The sequence below is a fragment of the Carcharhinus amblyrhynchos genome, chromosome 28 (assembly GCF_965287045.1).
Source record: "Carcharhinus amblyrhynchos chromosome 28, sCarAmb.v2.hapA, whole genome shotgun sequence".
In the NCBI taxonomy this organism is placed as follows: domain Eukaryota; kingdom Metazoa; phylum Chordata; class Chondrichthyes; order Carcharhiniformes; family Carcharhinidae; genus Carcharhinus; species Carcharhinus amblyrhynchos.
Window position 1 is genome coordinate 5,251,690 of NC_137351.1, and position 23,662 is coordinate 5,275,351.

The following is a 23,662-nucleotide window of genomic DNA, read 5'->3' on the forward strand; positions in this document are numbered from 1 at the left end:
AACACTTGAAAAACAACAACGGATTGGGAATTCTTACTGCGTCCCCTATAAATAAATGGAAGAGTCGGATTCTGGATGATACCAAATGCTGATGGGGAGAGAGATTGTGCTGTTAAATCAAATACTTCAAGATTATCGTGTACTTAATAATTCCAAATCGGTGTAAAATAAGAGAATATATTTATAGTCACATTTCTCCATCAATTTCCGTTGGAGTTTAGATCTTAGGAATAGATATATGTCCTGGTGTGGCTGAAGTTACCCCTCCCTGGCGTTGGTAGGAGTAGTAGTTCTGGGCCCTCACCGAAGACATTGAACCTGGGAGCCCGGCCGCCCCTGAGGCCGCACACTTCATGTTGACAATGCTGGGGGTACGCACTGTGTTGTGGCGGCTGGGCCGGAGGCTGCTTCAGGCCTCAGCCGGCTGGTGAGTAAAATGCGCATCTCTCTCTCTCTCTGAGGGTAGACAGGGTGGCCGGCCCATTGCTAGGCCGCGTTTCCATGGAGACCATTCCTCTTTCCCCCCCCCCCCCCCCCCATGGTGTGGCGGCTCATTGAGTTCCACAGTCAATGGCACCTGAGGGACATCTCAGTAAGAAGTCTCACAACACCAACTTGAAGTCCAACAAGTTACAGAGAGAGATTGAATAGGTTAGGTCTTTATTCCCTGGAGCGTAGAAGAATGAGGGGAGATTTGATAGAGGTGTATAAGATTTTGATGGGTATAGATAGAGTGAATGCAAGCAGGCTTTTTCCACTGAGGCTAGAGGGAAAAAAAACTAGAGGGCATGGGTTAAGGGTGAAAGGAGAAAAGTTTAAAGGAAATTTGGGGAATTTGGTGCTGAGGATCCTTCACGCAGAGTGGTGGGAGTGTGGAATGAGCTGCCAAATAAATGCGGGGTCACTTTTTAATATTTAAGAAAAACTTGGACAGGTTCACAGATGAGAGGGGGTGTGGAGGGATATGGTCCAAGTGCAGGTCAGTGGGACGAGGCAAAAAATGGTTCGGCACGGACAAGAAGCGCGAAAAGGCTTGTTTCTGAGCTGTAATTTTCAATGCTTCTAGGTTTATTTGGTAGCAAACACCACTCGCTTTCGGAGTGCTGGCTGCCCCTTCGTCAGGCGAGTGTGCCCCACTCACCTGACGATGGGGCAGAGCCCCAAATGCTAGTGGCGTTTGCTACCAAATAAACCTGTTGGACTTTAACCTGGTGCTGTGAGACTTCTTACTGTGTTTACCTGAGTTCAACACCGGCATCTCCACAACCTGAGGGACATGGCAGCAGCTCCCCTGCCCATTGTCATCTCGAAAGTCAGAATCACAGAATTCCCTTGTGCAGATGAGATCATTCAGCCCATTGTGTCCGTACTGGCTCTTGGAATGAGCAACTCCTCTCTGTCTTCTCCACATGTTGACGATGGTGTACAGTGGTTAACACTGCTGTCTCATAGCGTCAGGGACCTGGGTTTGATTCCCCGCTCAGGTCATTATCTGTGTGGAGTTTGCACTTTTTCCTCGTGTTTTCTTAAGTTTCCTCCGGGGGCTCTGGTTTCCTCCCACAGTCCAAAAATGTGCAGGTTAGGTTGATTGGCCATGCTAAATTGCCCCTTAGTGTCAGGGGGACTGGCTAAGGTAAATGCCCTAGAAAGCTTTAGGAAGCGTAGAGGAGAACATCCCCATCTATACCAATGGGAATGAAGTAGAAAGTGTCGAGAGCTTCGAGTTTTTAGGTGTCCAGATCACCAACAACCTATCCTGGTCCTCTCTTGCCAACACTATAGTTAAGAAAGCCTGCCAATTCCTCTACTTTCTCAGAAGACTAAGGAAAATTGGCATGTCAACTACAACTCTCACCAATGTTTACAGATAAGAACATAAGAATAAGGAGCAGGAGTAGGCCATCTAGCCCTTCGAGCCTGCTCCGCCATTCAGTAAGATCATGGCTGATCTGAAGTGGATCAGTTCCACTTTTCCACTTTCTCCCCATAACCCTTAATTCCCTTGTCTGTGAAAAACCTATCTACCTGTGACTTAAATACATTTAGCAAGGTAGCCTTGTACTGTAGAAAGCATTCTTTCTGGTTGTATCACAGCATGGTATGGCTCGTGCTCTGTCCAAGACCACAAGAAATTACAAAAGGTTGTGAATGTAGCCCAAATCCATCACGCAAACCAGTTTCCACACACTGACTCTGTCTACACGTCCCGCTGCCTTGGCAAAGTAACCAGCATAATTAAGGACCCCACACACCCCAGACATTTTCTCTTCCATCTTCATCCGTCGTGAAAAGATACAAGTAGTCTAAGGTCACATTCAAATCGACTCAAAGGACAGCTTCTTCCCTGCTGCCACCAGACTTTTGAATGGACCAACTGGCATTAAGTTGATTGTAGAATCTTACTATGCAAATAGACTGCTGTGTTTCCGACCTTACAACAGCGATGATATCAAAAATATACTCAATTTTTTAGAAGAAATTTTGGGATATCCTGTGGTCAGGAAAGGTACCACCTAAGTCCAAGTCATTTCCTTATCTATTATAAATTGAGATTCGTCCAAATATGTAAATGTGCTGTCCTGCATTCTCCAGACTCCTTAGTCCTGACTGACTTGGTTCTTTCTCCCTCAGCATTGTTTTTATCGACAAATACTTCCAAATAATTGCCTTATTCTTTTTCTGCAATCTTCTCCCTCTCCATCCCTTCGAAAACGTTTCCAGGCATCACTCTTTTACTTGCCTCATTGCTTGTTGCAGTACCTTCAGCCACCTCAATTCTAACATTTAGAACTCAGTTTCTGAAGCTCAAGCCTCTCTTAAACTTGTTAAAATCCACCTTTGATCAATCTTTTGGCCATCCCCTCTAATCTTCCTCTCTTTGATAACATCACAAAGAACAGTACAGCACTGAAACGGGCCCTTCGGCCCTCCAGGCCTGTGCCAATCATGTTCACCAATGTAGACCAACTGCTTATATTCCTCTGTTCCCCGTTTCTGCATATATCTATCACGATAAGTCTTAAATGTGGTTAACAGAACTGCCTCAACCACCTCACTTGGCAGTGTATTCCCCTCACACATCTCCATTAAACCTTTCCCCCCTTATCTTGAACTTGTGCCCCCTTGTAATTGTCATCTCTGGCCTGGGAAAAAGCTCCCAACTGTTCACCCTATCTAGACATCTCATAATTTTATAAACTTCTATGAGGTTGCCCCTTGGTCTGCGTCTTTCTGCGGAGAAAATCCCAGTTTATTCAATTTCTCCTCATAGCTAATACTCTTCATACCAGGCAACATCCTAGTAAATCTTTTCTGTACTCTCTCCAAAGGCTCCACATCCTTCTGTTAGTGTGGTTACCAGAATTAGACACAGTATTCCAAATGTGGCCTTACCAATGTTTTATACAACTGTAACATAATTTGCCAACTTTTATATTTGATGCCCAGTCCGATGAAGGCAAGCATGCCATATGATTTCTTCACCACCTTTTCCACTTGTGCTGCCACTTTTAAGGATCTGTGGACCTGTATTCCCAGATCTCTCTGTGTGCCTATGTCTCCTTAATCTTAATCCAAACAATGTGAGTTTAATACAAATATTTGTTGAATGGCCAACTAATCTGGTTTTGATGGTGTTTGAAAAGAAACATTGACCAAAACATGGGGATCCAAAACATGGAGATCCTCCTTGTTCCCCTGCTAATTGAGCAATGGAATGCCTACATTTCTAACTGACCTTGAGAAGGTGGTGGTAAGCCATCTTCTTGAACCACTGCAGTCAAGTGTTATAGGTACACTCTTAGCGGCCAGTGTTAGGAAGGAAGTCCCAGGGATTTGGCCCAGTGACAGTAAAGGGATGGTGATATTGTTCCAAGTTAGGGTGGACTGGGGAGGAACTTGCAGATATCGGTGTTGAAGAAACCAGTCTTATCCGGGGTCTCACCTAAAAGGCAGCACCTTTGATAAGCAGTTTTCGATATTGATATAAAGAAGCAGTGTTTGACTTACATGTCCTTAACCAAAGTAGCAGGATTGAAACTGGGATTTTGGTATTGTAGGGGCATAGAGACATGGTAAATCTTCACCCAGAAAGGCCAATGGCATGATTTCTGAATAATTTAGCAATTAAAGTAAATTCAGTGCACTTTCTTTGCTTAAGTCTTTACTGTGTGAAGTTTTATTTGTATTCATGCTAACTTGCCTATGTTTTCTTCTCCCAGTTCCCATGTTGGTTCAGCAGAGAGCCAGTGCCGTCTGGTACACACAGGTTTACAGAAGCTACAAGAGCCAGCAAAAAAGGAGAGCATCTCCACAGAGGTAACAGACACCAGGCCTTCAGCAGATTTCAGGTATTCCATCTTTTCATCTGCTGCACTGTTTTAAACTCGATATTTGATGGGGAAAACCAGATGTCTAATTTTGAATCTGATAGATTTCACAGTGGCCACACAGAAATTTTGATGTTTGAAAACTAAGCGTAAAAAAAATTCTGTTTTCTGAGACAGGGCCTTTAATAAAGGCCACAAGCAAAATGATCTGGCTTTTGATATGGAGCCAGATCCGCTTTGTGTGTTGGAAATTGGATTGGCTCGCACAACTTTTTTTAAAATGCCCAATTGGCTTTGTACTGTTCATGAAGCACTAATATGTTTCCTGACTGGAATATATAGAGCTTTTTCAGATACCCTCCATTCAATGCTGTAAAATCAAGATCTATGGTAGGTAGCGCTGCAGTTGATTTCCAAGCCAGAGAATGGAAAAATTAGCTAGGCTCACTCTATCCCAATCCTTTTTTTAAATGTGGACGTTGAGTGGGAATAGGATTGGACTCTATTCTGATTTCTCCTTTGTTGAAATGGCTTGCTGATATTCACTTTCTAAAAGGTCTTTATATTCTGCGCTCAGAGTGTCCCAAGTTGCATTATAACTACTGCATTACTTTTGAACTGTCATCACTGTAGTGTGGGCAATCGCGGCAAGCAATCTGGACACAGCAAGATCTTCCAAATGCAATGGGATGGTGAGCAGTTGATCTATTTTAGAGGCATTCGTTGAGGGAGAAATGTTTTCCATGGACCGGAGAAAACTCCCTGCCCATCGGTCGAAATCTGCAATGGAATCTTTAATATTTGTCTGAACAGGCAGTTCAGCCAGATTTGACATTTCGTCCAAATGTCAGTACCTCTGATAATGCAGCTTCTCCTAATACATCTTACATTATGTGGTTAGGTTCTGATTCAGAGGTGAAGTTGCTAGGATTTGGAGTAGCCATTCAGCCGCTTGAGTATGCTCTGCCATTTAGTTTGATCATGGTTGATCTGTATCAATAACTCCATTTACTTACCATTTAAGTGAGTGTGCTGTCATTTAGCCAAGCTGCTAGTATGGACCAGTTACATAAAGAATCAGAGGGCTACCTGTGAAACCATACTCCAGCAAGAATTAATTCCTTAAGATGAGGATGTTTAGGAAGAACAGAGAACAGAAATTGCTGTTGCGTCTTGTAAGCATAGAGCAGAACTAGTATGTGCTGGTGGGACTTAAAAGAATTTAGCTCAAATTGGTATTGTGTGACTCGCTCACTTTCTTGCCTGGCTTTATAGAACTTTTGTTCATGTTATGCTTACAAATTCTTCACAGCATGTCAGCTATTGTAAACATAACAAGATTCAAATAATCGCAATTGAACAGGTAAAGCTGCAGCATCATTAAGTTGGTACTGAACGTTGCAGTTTTTCAGGCCAACTGAGTTTCACATGAAGGACCAGGAAAGATGCTGATCCTTAATGAATCTGTTGCCATTGTAAGTAGAGCAGAATATTCAATCAGAGGACGCAACATTGCATTCCAATAGAATGAGGTTTTGATAAAAGTGATGGCATTCCCAAACAGGATCTTTAATACAGATTTGATTATTATCCATACTATGCAATTATTATTTGTGTGTTGCTCACAGTATCCTACCTCCAATGCCAGGACAAGAGAGTCATTTGCGCTGGGGAGGCAAAAAGTATGAAGAACTACACATAGTGCATATCAAGGCAACGTATAATAAGTAAGTAATTGGTGCAATGATGTATAGTGACAAATAAAGTATTTGCTAATCTGAGCCAAAAAGCAGTGAGGAATTAGAATAACTTGATTGTTACCTAGAATTGGAGTCTCTTCTCCAAATTAGCTGACTGCTGATTCATTGACTCCTGCCAGAAAATACAAGAACTCGGAGCATGAGTAGGTCATTCGGCCCCTCTAATCTGCTGTGCCATTCAGCAAGATCATAGCTAATCTGATTATGCCTCAACTCCACTTTTCTGACTGTCCCCCATAACCCTTGACTTCCTTGTTGGCCAGAAATAAATCTAACTCAGTTTTGAGTATATTCAGTGACCCAGCCTCCCAACTTCTTTCAGGGACAGAGAATTGCCATGAAAGAAGAAATTTCTGCTTATCTCCGACTTAAATGGGAAGCCTACAATTTTAAAATCATGTTCATTAGTTTTAGATAGCCCACACAAAGAGGAGCATCTTCTCAGCAGCCACCTGTTCTAAGCTCTAGTGGCTATGGGCCGAACTTGCTCATGTTTTCCTCATAAGATAACCTTATAAGCTAAAATACATCTCTGGATCTCTATTGAGGATCAGATTGGGCTTGGTCGTGATTGACAAGATATATTGTGAAGCCACATTAGACCCCAACAATTTTTTCTATTTTGGCATAAATGTGAGGAAAGGATTCTTCCTTCCAAGAACTGACAAAATAGGGTTCTTTTGTAGAGAAACAAGCTTTATTTAATAACACAGTTTAATTACAGTTCTAACAAATGAAGCAACCTAACTATTAACAGTTGAACAATATTTAAAATGAAAAGGAAACAACTCTAATTTCTAACAACTTTTATATCTGACTTATCACTGTGTCTGTTCCAAATGAGCAACATTCCTCTTACAGACCCAAATCCACTTTAAATATAGTTAGGAACCATACATATACTTGCCATAATGAGTATAGACAGTTTTGAAGCTTTCAGAGAAAGAAATGAGTCCCAGAATCCTGACAAATCTTTCTAATTTCAACCAGGCTTCAGCTGCAGACAAAACCGCTTTGTGCAAAGGCTGTTTTCTCCCTCTCCCACAGGACTGCACATAAACCACATCATCGCATGACCCTGTCAGTCACTCTAATCAGAAATCCCAAGGGAACTTAAGTGGACAAAAGTCCATTTACACTGCTTAACATAACCACTTCAAGGCTAAAATGAGTAATTATCCTGTTATTCCAGCATCTGAATTTCATTCTTTACACACACACCGATTACCTGTAGAATAAAGCTGAATTTTTAAACATTCTCCTGAAACGCATACATCTATATCAATTGCACTACTATCATCACATAATGGCTTTGGGATGTTCAGTGTCCATGTAAAATAAAAATGACCACTAAAAATGGCACTAGTCAGTGCCTTCAGTAGAGATGGTAGTAAAGATATGGTAGTAAAAAAATCAGAATACTTTGTTGCAACCTTAAAGTTGGTGATGCTTCAGTGTCAATAGTGCCTCTCGGGAGTGAACATTCCAATTACGTCAATAACTCATTCAAAGTGGTTGATGCAGAAAGCATTGCATTACAGAATTCCATCTATAAACGTATAAAGCAACAGCAATACCTGAGGTCTTGAAAAATGTATTAAATTTTTAAAATTAAATTAATGCATTCAGAATATCGTAAGTCAGTTTTTTGAAAATATTGATAACTCCGTCCTAACCAAAGCAACACTGTGTTTAGGTTTGGCAATTATTATTTTATGACCTTAAAAGTTAATAGTTTTTCTACTTCATTTTTTCCCTTGCTCAGGAAGCCAAATCTTCTTCCAGGATATGATCTGCCCTCACCCAGAACCCACATTTCTCTCTAGTTTCCCTCCTATGGCTCGGTGGGTAGCACCCTAATCTCTGAGTCATATGGCTGTCAGTTCAAGTCCCACTCCAGGACTTCAGCACAAAGACCAAGGCTGGCACTCCAGTGCATATGGAGGGAATATTGCACTGCCAGTGGTGCCATCTCTCAGATGAGATGTTAAACTAAGATCCTGACTACTCTTAGGTGAACATATAATTCTTGTGGCACTATATCAAAGGCCACCCACTCCCTTTAAACTGCTGGCTATCTGCCTTTTTGTAGTGGCCCTCATTCTGTCTGACTGTGAATGGTTTCTCCTTTCATACTGTTTTCACTCCCATTTAAAACCATTTTCATCAGTCTCTGGCTTACAAAGCCATCTTTGAACCTTGTGTCCTTTTGGCAATTTGCTGTCCCATCTTCAATCTCATTTTGTTCTCCAAACCTCTTGAATGTGCGGTCACGTCCTGAATTTGTGCGCATCTTTCCCAGGTCCCCATGTTGGAATCTCAGATTTTTACTTCTGCCAAAGCACCAAAGTACTGAGAACCAAAGTCACAAATTACATTCTTTGTGACTGTGATCATTGCTCTTTTTCCATTTTCCTGGATCACTCCACAACTTTCGGTTGATCACATCATCCTTGAAAACCTCCACTCCACTGTCCAGCTTGATTTTGCTTGGTTCTATTCTTATCTTTCTGATTGTATCCAGAACAACTCTGGTCAGGTTTTATCTTTCCACTCCTGCATCATTACCTCTGCAGTCGCAAAAAAATTATGTTTGGCCCCACTTTTTTCTCGCCTACATGCTGCCTTAATGCTATCATTCACAAATGTAGGATTAGCTTTCATGTGTATGCTGGCAACACTGAAGTCTTTTCTGCCACCTCTTATCTCAACCTTTCACTGCCTCAGCATTATCCAGTCTTGGATAAGCTGCAGTCTTTTCTGGCTAAGCATTGAGAAGACTGCAGTCATCATCTTAGACCCCCACCCAAACTTTGTGCCTTTTCTACCAATTGAAATTGCTTCCCAACTGCTGTCTCAGACCAAATCACATTGTTTTCAGACAACAAACACCCTGTTTGATCCCAGCTGAGCTTCCGTATCTATACTATCTTCATCGTAAATACTGCCTACTTCCTTCTTCATATTATTAACTGCCATTGAAACCTCCTGTCATGAGAGTCGTCACCAGATCCAATTACTCCAATGCTCTTCTGGCTGTTGTTCAATTAGGCACACTTCATAAACTTCAGCTCATTCAAAATCTTATTGCTCATATCTGACCTGGCACCATCCCACTCAGCCCATCATTCACTCCTATCTTTACTAACCATCAGTGACTCCAATGCCCCAACACTTCAAATTTAAAACTCCCATTTTTGTGTTTAAATCCCTTCATTGCCTCATCCCTTCCTATCTCTGTAACTTCCTCAAACTCTACAATTCCTCCCAAAATCTCAACTGTTCTGATTCTAGTGCGTCCTGACTTCTTTCAGTTCCATTATTGGCAGCTGTGAATTCAGCCACAAAAACACAAGAAGCGACATACATTAACACACCAGAACATGTTCTGTGCAAACAGAAGGTGGCACAGTGGTTAGCACTACTACCTCACAGCCCAGGGTCTCGGGTTCAATTCCTGGCTTGGGTCGCTATGTATGTATGTGGAGTCTGCACGTTCTCGCTATGTCTGCATGGGTTTCCTCCGGGTGTTCTGGTTTCCTTCCACAGTCTGAAAGATGTGCTGATTAGATGCATTGGCCATGCTAAAATTCTCCCTCAGTGTATCCAAACAGGCACCGGAATGTGGCAACTAGGGGATTTTCACAATAACTTCATTGCAGTCTTAATGTAAGCCTACTTGTGACTGATAAATAAAGTTTAAAAAAAAAAGTACGCCAATGCACCACCTGTTATGCAGGTAAGTGTTTTAAAATTTTGCTCAATTAAGATTGATGTCTGCCACATTTAAAACACACTTGGTGTTCCAATGGTTGGATTTGAGGCTCTGTACCTATATGGCATATTGGGCCGTACTGGGGCCAGGGCAGTGTGGAGCATCATTAGTTTGCATTTAACCTTATTGTGTTTTGCTTGGGACTGTTCCAAATGAAATGATATTTGCACTAACATTCTTGACTTCATAGTGCATATTTGTTTTAATTAGTTTTCAAACTGAAAGGTGATTCACACATTTCCAATGATTTCTTCCCACCACTCTTTTTAATTCTAATGCTTACAGGCTATTGTTTTTTCCCAAGCACACACATTCAGGTTACGACCCAGGAGGGGCAAAGCATGGTGCGAACTTCATGTGGTACCGAAGGGTTTAAGAATGCCAAGAAGGGGACCCCAATTGCAGCTCAGACTGCCAGCATTTCAGCTGCAGTGGTAAAGCAACTTTCTTTACTTTTCGAATGTTTACACCTGTTCACGGATTTGCTGTGTATTTCATCACTACACCTGAGTTAGGGTTGCATTACCTTTTTCTGGTGGCACTAAACCCCATTTTTGTGATTCATTAAACTGCTTTTAGGGGCTTGTGTGCAAAGTGATTTTAAAATAGTGGTCTTTCAACTGAAGAATTCAACCAAATCAATGTGACCTGATAGTCTTGTCTCTGCTGGCTGTATGGGTTCTACATGAAATGGATTTGGATAGACACAAGCTATTTAATATCTGACATAGTCCCACTGGACTGAACTCATCCAACCTGACATTCAGCTGATGATTTTAAGAGAAGCTGCAAAGATGTGTGGTATGAGAAATGGAAATGTCATGCTGGTGTAATAAGGGTTGTTCCATGATTTTGTTATTGGAACATCATTACTATGGGAGAGATGGCATTGATTTGTCTTGGGAATGCTTGATCGAGCAGAGTAGAGGAAAGTTTAAGTTTATTTATTAGTGTCACAAGTAGGCTAACATTAACACCGCAGTAGAACTATAGAGACCTTATTGTGCAGAAGGAGGCCATTTGGCCCATCGAGTCTACGCTGACAACAATCCCAGCCAGACCCTATTCCTCTAACTCCACATATCCACCCTGCTAATCCTGAGACATTAAGGGGCAGTTTATCATGGCCAATCAACCTAATCTACATATCAGAGGAAACCAGGGCACTTGGAGAAAACCAAAATAGACGTAGGGAGAATGTGAAAACTTTACAAAGACAGTAACCCAAGACGGAAATTGAACCCAGATCCTTGGAGCTATGAGGCAGCATGCTAACCAATCTGCCACTGTGCCACTGAAGTTACTGTGAAAATCCCCTAGTCGCCATACTCCAGCGCCTGTTCAGGTACACTGAGGGAGAATTTAGCATGGCCAATGAATCTAAACAGTAGTATTTCAGGCTGTGGGAGGAAACCGGAGCACTCGGAGAAAACCCACGCAGACACAGAAAGGATGTAGGCTCTGCACAGACAGTGACCCAAACTGGGAATCGAACCTGGGTCCCTAGCGCTGTGAGGCAGCAGTGCTAACCACTTACCACAGTAGGACAGGGAGCTTCATACTCTGCATCTAACCCACTCTCTGCCTCACCAGGGAGCATTTGGTGGTGATACCAGCTCCATTGCTCAGTGCTAACAACCTTGCCTTGCCTTGTTGAGCATATAACTTCATCAGTACCCTTTCCCTGACCAGAAACAGGCACTCTTCCCATACCTATCCCCATTCAGTGTACCGTAAATAGTCTCCATACAGTTTCCTGATTGATACAGGTTGGCTCTCAGTGATGATTGATGGTATCTGCTAACTGGGGACCCGAGATCAAATCCTGCCGCAGCAGATGGTAGAATTTGAATTCAATGAAAATATCTGACACCAAATTCACCTTGGCAAAGGCTGCTGCTTTTAAAATCGATGCGTCTTACGTTAAGACTGAAATAATATTTCCCCTAAGAGATATCCACTTTATTTTAAGTGTTCACGTCCCTTCAAATTTGAGTTCATGGCCAGATAGTGCATCCTATAGTGGGTTTTCTCATTGAGGTAGACCACATCTGTGAGTTCGCTATGCACAATTGTTCCATTGAACTAACCACAGCAAATTGTAGGCATTCTACTTGCTGTTGAGTAGCTTTGTAGCAGCAACCAAGCAGGAAAGTCTTAAACTGAACCATGATTGTAAAGTACCAGGGAAGCCACAGTGATAAGTTGCCAGATGGCATAGAATTAAACTCAAATGAAATGATATTGGACAGGTCATCTTAATTATCTGTAAGTAGTGCATTAAGGCTGGGATTAACTTGAGTGGCTGGTTATCTGTTACGATGGTGACTTAATATCTTGGAATAAAAACATATGAATCTTCAAGATCTCATTACAGGCTCTCTCAGCCATGTCATTGATTAGATGGAAATATGAGAAGAGCCCACAATTATATGTAATTAGTTTTAAATCCAATTAGATTTGGTTCCAGTCTTTCTGCAATCTGATCTATTTTCTTCTGGTAGGAACATGGTGAATATTTTTCGATGAAGTCTGGCACTCCATTTGCTGGCGTTTTTATTTAAATGTGCTCGGAGTGCCTTGTCTGGAGGGCAGTGAGCTGGATCAGCTGAAAGACCTTTTCTTGCTGCCATGTCCTTAGCTATTTATTTTGTGCTTTCCCTGCAATGGCGTCTGTTTATCCTCATTAACTCATTTTCCAGTGAGACTCACTCATTTTATATTTGTTACAAAAAAAAATGCATTATTTATTTATATGTAGCCATTTCCATTTTAGTTGTCATTGAATGTTCCATTTATTATACTTACAAAGCAGTGTCTGCCTCTTAGCACTGTAATCTGTTTCATTCATGCTTAAACTTGTCCATGAACAATGAAACTCATTTCAATTTCTGACTGACTGTTGGTGTAAAGCACAGATTTTCAAAGCATGTTTACTTACTAGCAAGTTATCTCAGTTTCAGTGCTGTAATATTAACATCATTTTCTCGTTTAGCTGTTAGTCATTGTCATGTGGGAGATGGATAAGAGAATCCATCCATGGTAGTGCTTCCGAATTGACATGGGGATCCTGGGAAAATAAGTTACATACAAACACACGTGCATGCTAGTACACGGCTTAATATTGCACATTAAGGAATAGCTCCAGCAGGGTGTGCTATTATCATAGAAACATGAATTATTCCACTCCATTCCATGAGTATGCTGGCTGAAGACAGGTCCTTGTCTCGTTGTCTGCTGTTGCTTCATACTGAACTGTTATCTTGGCAGTTCGTGTCAGTGGCAATTTGCCATCACCTTCCACTGTCAGGAGCAGGAGACAGATCCCAAGTCTACCTCAGACAGGAGGAGAATCAGTGCCATACTGTTGCTGTTATTCTGAAGCACACATTAGTCAACTTGTGCTAATCGGTCCCTAAACGTGACTGAACAGAACAAAAAATGTACATGCTAAACTGTTCAAAGTGAAATATTGATTCATATCTCGCTATACCTGTTAAAAATTTTGGGTCTGTGATTGGTGTTGTCCTGAGTACAATAGTCTCTTCACTCGTGTAAGCAATCAATGCTCCTTATTTTAGGACCATGCCCAATAGTGTTCAATATGGGGTGACACGGTGGTACATGGTTAGCACTTCTGCCTCACGGCACCAAGAACCAGTGTTCGACTCCCAGCTTGGGCCACTGTCTGTGTGGAGCTTGCACCTTCTCCCCCTGCCTGCGTGGGTTTCCTCCGGGTGCTCCATTTTCTTCCCACACTCCAAAGATGTGCAGGTTAGATGGATTGACTATGATACAAAATTGCCCCTTAGTGTCAGGGAGATTAGCTAGCGTAAATGCATGGGTTTATTGGGATGGGGCTTAGGTTGGATTGTGGGTGGTGCAGACTTGATGAGTCAAATGGCCTCCTTCTGCATTGTAGGATTCTTTGAATATCTAATCTTACTACAGTGTAACTTAGGTATCGCAGTGGGACCCACATCAGCCCTCCGCCAGCACTCGCTCAACCCCTGCTGTTCCCTCCCGAACAAAATTAGATTGCACGTCTGTCGCCCAGGCCCTTGTACATTTCCCATCTTTTTGAAGGTGGATCAATAAAGCCAGATGAGAATGATTAAACAGATTTATTTTGAAGATGGCCAGTGAACAATCAAACCAAATTCCATTCACTTCACTCAATCTCCCTTGCCTTCTGAAAGAAACACACACGACCTGCCCCCCTCATGAACTGGTTTTGGTGTATAAAAAAAAGACAGCCGTTTGAATGTGCGGAAAAACTTGGAACACAATATGTTGGAGCCACGTTGTCTGCAGGCTCTTAATTACAAACCAAGCCTGGATTCTGACCTCCAGCTTCATCAGCAACGAATGTTTAAATTCATTCAACAGGGTTTCTGTAGCCTTAAGGGTTACACACTTTGGTATAATCATCATGTCATTCAATAACAGCACATTTTCTGATTTGCTGTGAACAGCCCTATGGGGGATTCCCTGGTAATTTAATTTGCTGTATATACTGCTTTTATAACTGCGTGCACATTTATTTATTGTAACATTTCCTGCGTCATGCTTCCTTGAGTCATTTAATAATGGATAAATTCCTTTTCCGTGCAAGTTCAACTTCTTGATTTTCTAATGTGCAATCATATTCAGTAAAAGGGAGAACGTTCAAAGTAAGCTGGCCATGATGACAGTGAACCTCAACAAAAGAAACACAGCAGAGTCAAGAGTTTTGCCACTGGAGCACATCGCTGAAATGAAACAGATAGATTAGCCTTTTTGAAGTACTGCATCCAACTGCCCGCACCAAACTTATCGATGTGCACCTCAACTCAAAAATGCAGTTCATCACTTGAACCAACTCACCTGTTCCTGCTCAGCCCTGAGCAATGTGCCATCGAGCTGTGCCCCCCCCTCCCCCGCCAACATCAGGAGCGTAATTGCAACAAGCAAGCTATTGGAGAAGGTCTGCTCCATCCCAGCATGCCCTCCTTAAGTGAGATGCCTTCCGTGTGCCACCCCACACATAGTTAAACCCACCAAGGAGTGACAACTGTGGCAGAAGGATCAGCAGGAGAAAACATCCAGCAAAAACCTCATTGTAGTATCCACTGGTGTTCCTGCAGGCTATGATCTCTCGTGGCAAAAGGAGCCCTTTTAAACCATTTCCAAGTCAGCCAAAGCATCAGCGGGGTCAGCAAAAACCAGCCAGGCTGCAGCTGAATTGCAATTCAAACAATGACTCACAATGTCAAGAAATATCACTGACTAAATTTGAAGATGGGCTTAAAGAACTCCATCCACTATTGACGAGGCTATTGACTATGCACCACTAATTAAATACCCCCTGACTCCCCAGAGCCTGTCCACCATTAATAAGGCACAAGTCAGGAGTGTAATGGAATCTGTTAGGCGGCACTGTGGGTGTACCTACACCTCAGGGACTGCAACAGTTCAAGAAGGCAGCTCATCACCACCTTCTGAAGGGCAACTAAGGATGGGCAATAAATGCTGGCCTAGTCAGCGACACCCATAGTCTGTAAATTAATTTTTAAAAATGTATTTTGAAACTTGTTCATTTGTTAACTGCTAAGCGTGACGGTGAATCCACTGGCCCATATTAAAGTAGTTCTGCTACTTAATCTATGAATCATAAGAGTGTTGTGCCCTACTCAGATCTCTCAGAAACTCTTTGAGAAGTAAAATTTCATATCCCCCTCCTGACCCGTTTCTGAGTGTGTTGTTCCCTAAACACTGCTGCAGGCCTTTTAAATCCTGGCACAGAGTCACAGAGGTTTACAGCATGGAAACAGGCCCTTTGGCCCAACTTGTCCACGCCGCCTTTTTTAAAAACCCCTAAGATAATCCCAATTCCCTGCATTTGACCCATATCCCTCTATATCCATCTTACCCATGTAACTGGCTAAATGCTTTTTAAAAGACAAAATTGTACCTGCCTCTACTACTACCTCTAGCAGCTTGTTCCAGACACTCACCACCCTCTGCGTGAAAGAATTGCCTGTCTGGACACTTTTGTATCTTTCACCTTAAACCTATGCCCTCTAATTTTAGACTCCCCTACCTCTGGGAAAAGATATTGACTATCTAGCTGATCTGTGCCCCTCATTATTTTATATGTTGGCATCCTGTCTCCATCTGAATGGCGATCTCCCTATCTAAGTGTTGATAACACCCAAATCCTGCCCTTAATTTTGTAATCAAGCTGATGCCAGAAACCACAGTGAGGTCAACCCACTTAAAAACCAAGTGAATGCTGTGGTTTTCTTGCTCTAACAGTACCATGGGATTTTTAACCACCAGATGGGGCCTTGTGCTCCCAACTGAGCTAAGCAGACAGTAACAGATTGGTTAGTGTTAGAGAGAAAATCAGGGGGAGATCATTTCGCAAGCTGCTGCTAACGCATTAGGAGTTGTATCAGCAGAGTTGAATAAGATGATTCCAGCAACGCAGCAAAGCAGTGGGCTCAGACTTGGGGCATTATTATTATTTTTAGAAAAGAGAATTTGAAATAAATGTTGCTTTTTTTTTGATTTGTTGGCAGAAAGCGACTGATAAGGGAATATCCTTTGTGCGTGTGGTGGTGAAGGGTCTGGGACCTGGCAGGCTGGTGAGTTACAGAAGGCAAAACAACTAAAATGGGTTTCGCTGTTCCCTTTGCACCGCTTCATTGCTATCCACCTTGCATGTCTGGTGCCACAGCTGCAGTGTGAAGGAATGCATTTCACTATAACATATTCGCATTTATTTGTTCTGCAAGCTGTCGCTACATATTTCAATAATATTTAGTCCTGGTATGCTCATTGCAGTCTGCACCAATAGACAATAGCAATATACAACACGAATTCCGCAAGTCTGTTTCTAGCTGGGCAACAACCAAGATATTTAGAAGCTTGAACTACCTTGAAAAATCTCAAGTTACTCAGACTTTGAAACAAAACTTATCTCAGAGTAGTAGAGTTGAGGAACTGATCTTAGTACTTATCATATTAAGTTATGCATGGCACTGAAAATCTTCTATAATATCACTTAAAATGTCACTATGATCCTCTTGTTTTCTCCTTTCTTTTCCTGAATGCTTATATTTCTGACCAGATAGGAAGGAACATGGTGGCATTGTTGCTTCACAGCGCCAGGGACCCAAATTTGATTCCTAGCTTGGAACTCTGTGGAGTCTGCACATTCTCCCCATATCCGCATGGGTTTCCTCCGGGTGCTCTGATTTCCTCGCACAGTTCGAAAGACGTGCTGGTTAGGGTGCATTGGCCATGCTAAATTCTCCCTCAGTGAACCTGAACAAGTACCAGAATATAGCACCTGGGGGATTTTCACAGTGTTAATGTAAGCCTACTTGTGACACTAATAAACGAACTTTAAAATTTAATAATGTCCTCCAATGATCTTTATCTTGGTGGTTATTCCACTTGCTTTTCACCACAAACAGTATTACAATCAAGCTTGTTGCAGTTTTTGACTAAGTTTCATACATGCATTTTCTGATCATTGGTGGAAACCTTGGCCTTAATGTCTTCCTTAGTGTCCCAAGTTGTCTGGGTAAGGTGGATTAGGGATTACGGGGATTGGGAGGGCTGGGGCGGACAGGCTGGGTAAGATGTGTGGGACTGGGTAATTTGCTGAGTCAGTGCAGGCTCGATGAGCCGAATGGCCTCCTTCTACGCTGTAGGGATTCTGTGAAAAGATGGGTCCGCACTGGTTCTTCCGACATTTAGTATTCATGAAATGAGACCATTACTGAAACAAGCATAATTGTGTGTCTTGTGAGGATGCACTTTCTCTTGACACTATATTCAAGCACTTTTACAATTTCACCAGAACAAAATTGTGAAAATTGTAAAATGCACATATTGGTTCAAGAGGCCATAGAATCAGAGCTGCAGTTGACTAGTATCCTCCATGTCATCAGGAGCGGTTACTATAATATGTTAAATTATATGACAAGTTGGGAAGGCATGATGCAAGCAAATGTAGTTGGCTCAACAAACCTATTCCCTCGGCTCCTTCATGCCTTAAAAAGTTTATTAAAATCTCTGCATCCCTTAGAGAGATTCTCAGAACTTTGCACAGAAACAGTTATGCATTATAATGCCCCATGCTTTCCAGAGATTAATTCTTGAGAAATTAACCTCGAGGGATATTTATTTGGAAAACCAGATATGATGCTGCATCTACTGATGGCATTAGTCTGTTCACTGTATGATCTCACTGCTGTTACTCTCCATGCTGAGTTTTAATCTCCCTTTCTGGCTTTAATCATTCAAACGCTTGATTTTCTCTGGCTTGTATAACTGCGTGAGATAATTGCTGAAGTTTGCACAATGTGCGTTACAGAATTTTCAGTATAGGAGGGGACTATTTAGCCCATTGTACCTCTACCAATGCTTGTTTCACTTTAGAGGCATCGTACTTTATAATCACAATCACCTTCTAAGATTTTTCTGTAAGTGTTTATCTAATTCCCTCTGGGCTGTGTTGGTATGAAAACTCTTAAGAATATGACTGATGGCAAAATTGAGGAGATGAATTATTAAGCTTTTTTCTCTGCGTTTTTATCTGTGGTCTAAAAGAGCAAAAGGCTGGGAGAGGATTTGAAGCAATTTTCTTTTATTAATTCGTGGGACACGGGCATCACTGGCTGGCCAGCATTAGTTGCCCTTAGGGCACAGTTGAGAGTCAACCCAGTTGCTGTGGCTCTGGAGTCACACATAAGGAGGGCAGATTTCCTTCCCCAATGGACATTAGTGAACCAGATGGGTTTTTCTGACAGTAGTTTAATGGTCACCAGTAGATTCTTAATTTCAGACATTCTTTCATTGAATTCAAATGCCGCCATCTGCTAGTGGAATTTGAACTTGGGTCCCCAGAATATTAGCTGAGTTTCTGGATTAATAGTCCAGCAATAATACCACTAGGCCATCGCCTTACGCACCCCCCCCCCCCCCCCCCCCCCCACCACCACCACCACCCAACCACCTCTCCGCTGCATGAATATTAACTCCTGCACCTAAAATAAATCAGTACAAGTAAAATTACTTCAAATGTTCTAGCATTCTTCTATGTCATCTACAATTTGGTATTAGGCCCTGACCCAGCCCTTAGTCTTTCTTACCATATAACTGACCATTGTATGATACAGACAGTTCAGGCTGTGGTCTTCCTGCTTGTCCTCATAAAATCATACAGCACAGAAGAGGTCCTTCTGGTTCACTAAAGTCCTTTAGGGAACCCAAGTTTGAATCCTGCCATGGCAGATGATGGAGGCTGAGGAAATCGGCATGTCTGCTATGAATCACACCAACTTTTACAGATGCACCATAGAAAGCATTCTTTCTGGTTGTATCACAGGTTGGTATGGGCTCCTGCTCTGCCCAAGACCACAAGGAACTACAAAAGGTCCTGAATGTAGCCCAGTCCCATCACGCAAACCAACATCCCATCCATTGGCTCTGTCTACACTTCCCGCTGCTTTGGCAAAGCAGCCAGCATAATTAAGGACCCCACGCATCCCAGTGGGTTTCTCACTTGTTCTCATAAAATCATACAGCTCAGAAGAGGCCCTTCGGCCCATCGAGTCCACATTGACACATTAGAAACACCTGAACTCCCATCTAATCCCATCTGCCACTACTTGGCCTGTAGCCTGAATGTTATGACGTGCCAAGTGCTCATCCACATACTTTTTAAAGGATATAAGACAACCTGCCCCTACCACCCTCCCAGGCAGTGCATTCCAGACTGTCACTACCCTCTGGATAAAAAAAGTTTTTCCTTAAATCCTCCCATTACCTTCTGCCTTTCACTTGAACCTGTATCCCTTCGTGAATGATCCTTCAACTAAGGGGAACAGCTACTCTTTATTCACCCTATCCGTTCTCTCATAATCGTGTACACCCCGATCTGGTCCCCCCTCAGTCTTCTCCAACAAAAACAACCCAAACCTATGCAAACTCGCTTCATAACTTAAATGTTCCACCCCAGGAAGCATCCTGGTGAATCTCCTCTGCATCCCCTCCAATGCAATCACATCCTTCCAATAATATGGTGTCCAGAACTGCATACAGTACTCTAGCTGTGTTCTCACAAATGTTCTACACAATTCCAACCTGACTTCCTTGCTTTTGTAATCTGTGTCTCGACTGATAAAGGCAAGTGTCTGATATGCTTTTTTCACCACCCTACTAACATGCCATTCCGTTTTTAGAGATCTGTGGACAAACACACCAATATCCCTTTGTTCCACGAGAACATCCTAGTGTCCTACCATTCATGGAGTACTTTCTTGTCAAATTATTCCTTCCAAAGTGGTTCACTGCACACTTTTCAGGGTTAAATTCCATCTGCTACTTATGTGCACATTTGACTATTCTGTATATATCTTGTAGCCCAAGGCACTCTGCCTCATTGTTAACCACCTGTCCAATCTTTGTGTCATCTATTGCCTCTATGGATTGAGTTTTACACCCGGATCATAATGCAAGGTTGAAACTATAATTAGATGTGCAGTGCTGGACCCAACAATGGTTTCAGGGACCAGAGCTGAGTGGTGAGGAGGAAACCACATGTCAAGGGTAAATGTAACTGCTGGACCATGGCATCAGTGGCCTAGATGGGACCAGTGGCCTGTTCAGTCACTGGATAAATTCTTACCTTGAAATATTATCTTTCCCCTGTAAGTAATTTGCTCTTTATAGTCTTTGAGATAGTTTTGTACTTATTCACTGATCCTTTCCTAATTAATTTGTTGGATATCTTGCCTGATATTACTCTGGTGATATATATTGTGCCACTAGGTATTAACTCTTGTCTGATTGTTGCTTTTCTAATTGACGTTACTCTACACCTGATTTAATCTTATCTGATTGATACTACTGTCATGGTTTTGTACGATTAGCGTTGCACTGAGTCCATTTGTTTATTCCTCCCTCCCTTGTTTCCTCTCCTGTCCTGAAGGCACTAACTCTCAACTAAAGTTCAGTTCCATGACTTCTAATTGACCATCACTGCCGCATATAATTTGTCACACACTAAACCCAAGCATCGAGTGTCAACAGGCTATACAATTCTGGTGAGCGCCACCGCCGATCATGTCCTCCCATTTCACAAGCACTTTCTAGCAGAGATCACTGGATAGTGTTCAGGAGCAGGAACCCTGGTTGTCATTCTTTTGCTCCCTAGGACCAAGAGAACATTTATCAAAGAACAAACTACAGCACAGGAATGGGGCCTTCGGCCCTCTAAGCCAATCATAATTCCCCAATTAAACTAAAAAAAACTCTGCCGTTACTCGATCCATATCTTTCTATTCCTTCCTTATTCATGTATCCATCCAGATAAATGTTGCTAATGTGCCTGTTTCCACCTTTTCTTCTGGCAGCACATTCCAGGCACTCACCACTCTGCATGAAAAACTTCCCTTGCACATCTCCCTTAAACCTACCTTGAACCTGTGCCCCCTTGTAATTGACACTTCCACCCTGGGAAAAAACCTCTGACTTTCCACCCTGTCTATGCTTCTCATAATTTTTTTACACCTCTATTAGGTCTTCCCTCAGCCTTCATCTTTCATTATATCCATTCAGTGTTCTTACTGTCATCTCAGGTGAGATCTTGGATTGTAACTTTCTACGTTCTAGACAGAGCTATTGATACACTCACTGAATTATCAGAAAGCTTTAATCGTTTTGATAAAATATGTCATAAAGTTTGAGGATATGGGTTTGGCACCTTCAGTGTTACTTTTCCTGGTTTCATTCCACTTCTTTTCCCTTGCAGTCTGCCATAAAAGGATTAAGCATGGGTGGCCTCCAGGTGGTTTCAATCACAGACAACACTCCTATCCCTCACAATGGCTGCCGACCGCGGAAAGCCCGCAGAATGTGAAGCTTTGTGATACATACTTGATGAAGAGACACCAAACAGAAGTAACCACGTGTTCCAAAACATCACACACCGAGACCAAGCTACGTTTGTTATGAATTCAATTTAACTGATCGTCACAGTTAAAATTAACTGTTACCAAAGGGCAAATACAGCAATAAAAACTGACTGTGCCCTGTAAATGCTGAGGAGATGAGTTCCAATTCTGTGTTTGTACTGACAACCCTGAAGAGGAAAGTATTTAGTTTCACAGCACTGACCACTCACTTTAAGGAGTACAGAATGAATCTCGAGAATCTTGATAAAATAAACTGAAAATTGGAGAAATACAACTTTGACATTTTATATTTTTATACTTTTACCACTTGTACATTTTATATTTTCCCGCTCTCTTTTCTGACCAGTAAGTACTTCACAGCAAATAGAAAAATCTGCAGTGAGGATTCTATGATTTGGGGTAGCACAGTGGCACAGTGGTTTGCACTGCTGCTCCACAGTGCCAGGGATCTGGGTTCAATACTGAGCTTGGGTCACTGTTTATGTGGAGTTTGCGCATTCTCCCTGTGTCTGCGTGAGTTTCCTCTGGGTGCTCCGGTTTCCTCCCACACACCGAACATTCCTCTTAGAGTGAAAGGCAAGGGTGGCAGAAGTCGGAAACCCTGGATGATTTGGGGTATTGAGGCCCTGGTCAAGAAGAAGAAAGAGGCACATGACGTGCAGAGGCAACTGGGATCAAGTGAATCTCTTGAAGAGTATAGGGGGTGTAGGAGTAGAGTTAAGAGAAAAATCAGGAGTGCAAAAAAGGGACACGAAATTGTTTTGGCAGATGAGGCAAAGGAGAATCCAAAGAGCTTCTACAAATACATAAAGGGCAAAACAGCAACAAGGGAGAGAGTAGAGCCTCTTAAGGATCAAAAGATAATCTATGAGCAGATCCACAAGAGATGGGTGAGATCCTAAATGAATATTTCTCATCCGTTTTTACTGTTGAGAAAAGCATGGATATTAGGAAGCTTGGGGAATTAAATATTGATGTGTTGAGGAGTGTACATATTACAGAGAAGGAGGTGCTGGAAGTCTTGAAGTGCATCAAGATAGATAAATCTGCAGGACCTGATGAGGACATTGTGGGAGGCTAGGGAGGAAATTGCAGGTCCCCTAGCTGAGGTATTTGAATCATTGATAGTCACAGGTAAGGTGTCTGAAGATTGGAGTGTGGAAAATGTTGTGCCTTTGTTTAAAAAGGGAGGCAGGGAAAAGCCTGGGAACTACAGGCCTGTTAGCCTCACATCTGTGGTGGGTAAATTGTTGGAAGGTATTTTGAGAGACAGGGACCTACAGGCATTTAGAGATGCAAGGACTGATTAGGGACAGTCAGCATGGCTTTGTGAGTGGAAAATTATGTCTCACAAATTTGGTTGAGTTTTTTTGAAGGTGTAACAAGAAGGTAGATGAGGGCAGTGCACTTGATGTTGTCTACATGGACTTTAGCAAGGCCTTTGAGACACCGCATGGTAAGTTGTTGCATGAAGTTAAATCTCACAGGATCCAGGGTGAGATATCTAAATGGATACAAAATTGGCTTCTTGACAGAAGCCAGAGGATGGTTGTAGAGAGTTGTTTTTCAAACTGGAGGCCTGTGACCAGCGGTGTGCCTCAGGGTTCAGTGCTGGGCCCACTATTATTTGTCATTTTATATTAATGATTTGCATGAGAATATAGAGGGCATGGTTAGTAAGTTTGCAGATGACACCAAGATTGGTGATGTGGTGGACAGTGAGGAAGGTTATCTCCAATTGCAGCGGGATCTTGATCAATTGGGCCAGTGGGCTGACGAATGGCAGATGGAGTTTAATTTAGACAAATGCTAGGTAATGCATTTTGG

The 23,662-nt window shown here is 42.3% G+C and overlaps 1 protein-coding gene across 1 annotated transcript; it reads left to right on the plus strand.

The window, feature by feature from the left end:
* Positions 1-278: 278 nt before the first annotated feature.
* On the plus strand, positions 279-22,109 carry mrps11 (mitochondrial ribosomal protein S11). Its single transcript, XM_080214158.1, has 6 exons — positions 279-427; positions 4,221-4,349; positions 5,957-6,055; positions 10,168-10,297; positions 16,427-16,492; positions 21,673-22,109. The coding sequence occupies exons 1-6, from the start codon at positions 354-356 to the stop codon at positions 21,778-21,780; spliced, it is 606 nt and encodes a 201-aa protein (XP_080070284.1). The 5' UTR covers positions 279-353; the 3' UTR covers positions 21,781-22,109.
* Positions 22,110-23,662: the final 1,553 nt, after the last annotated feature.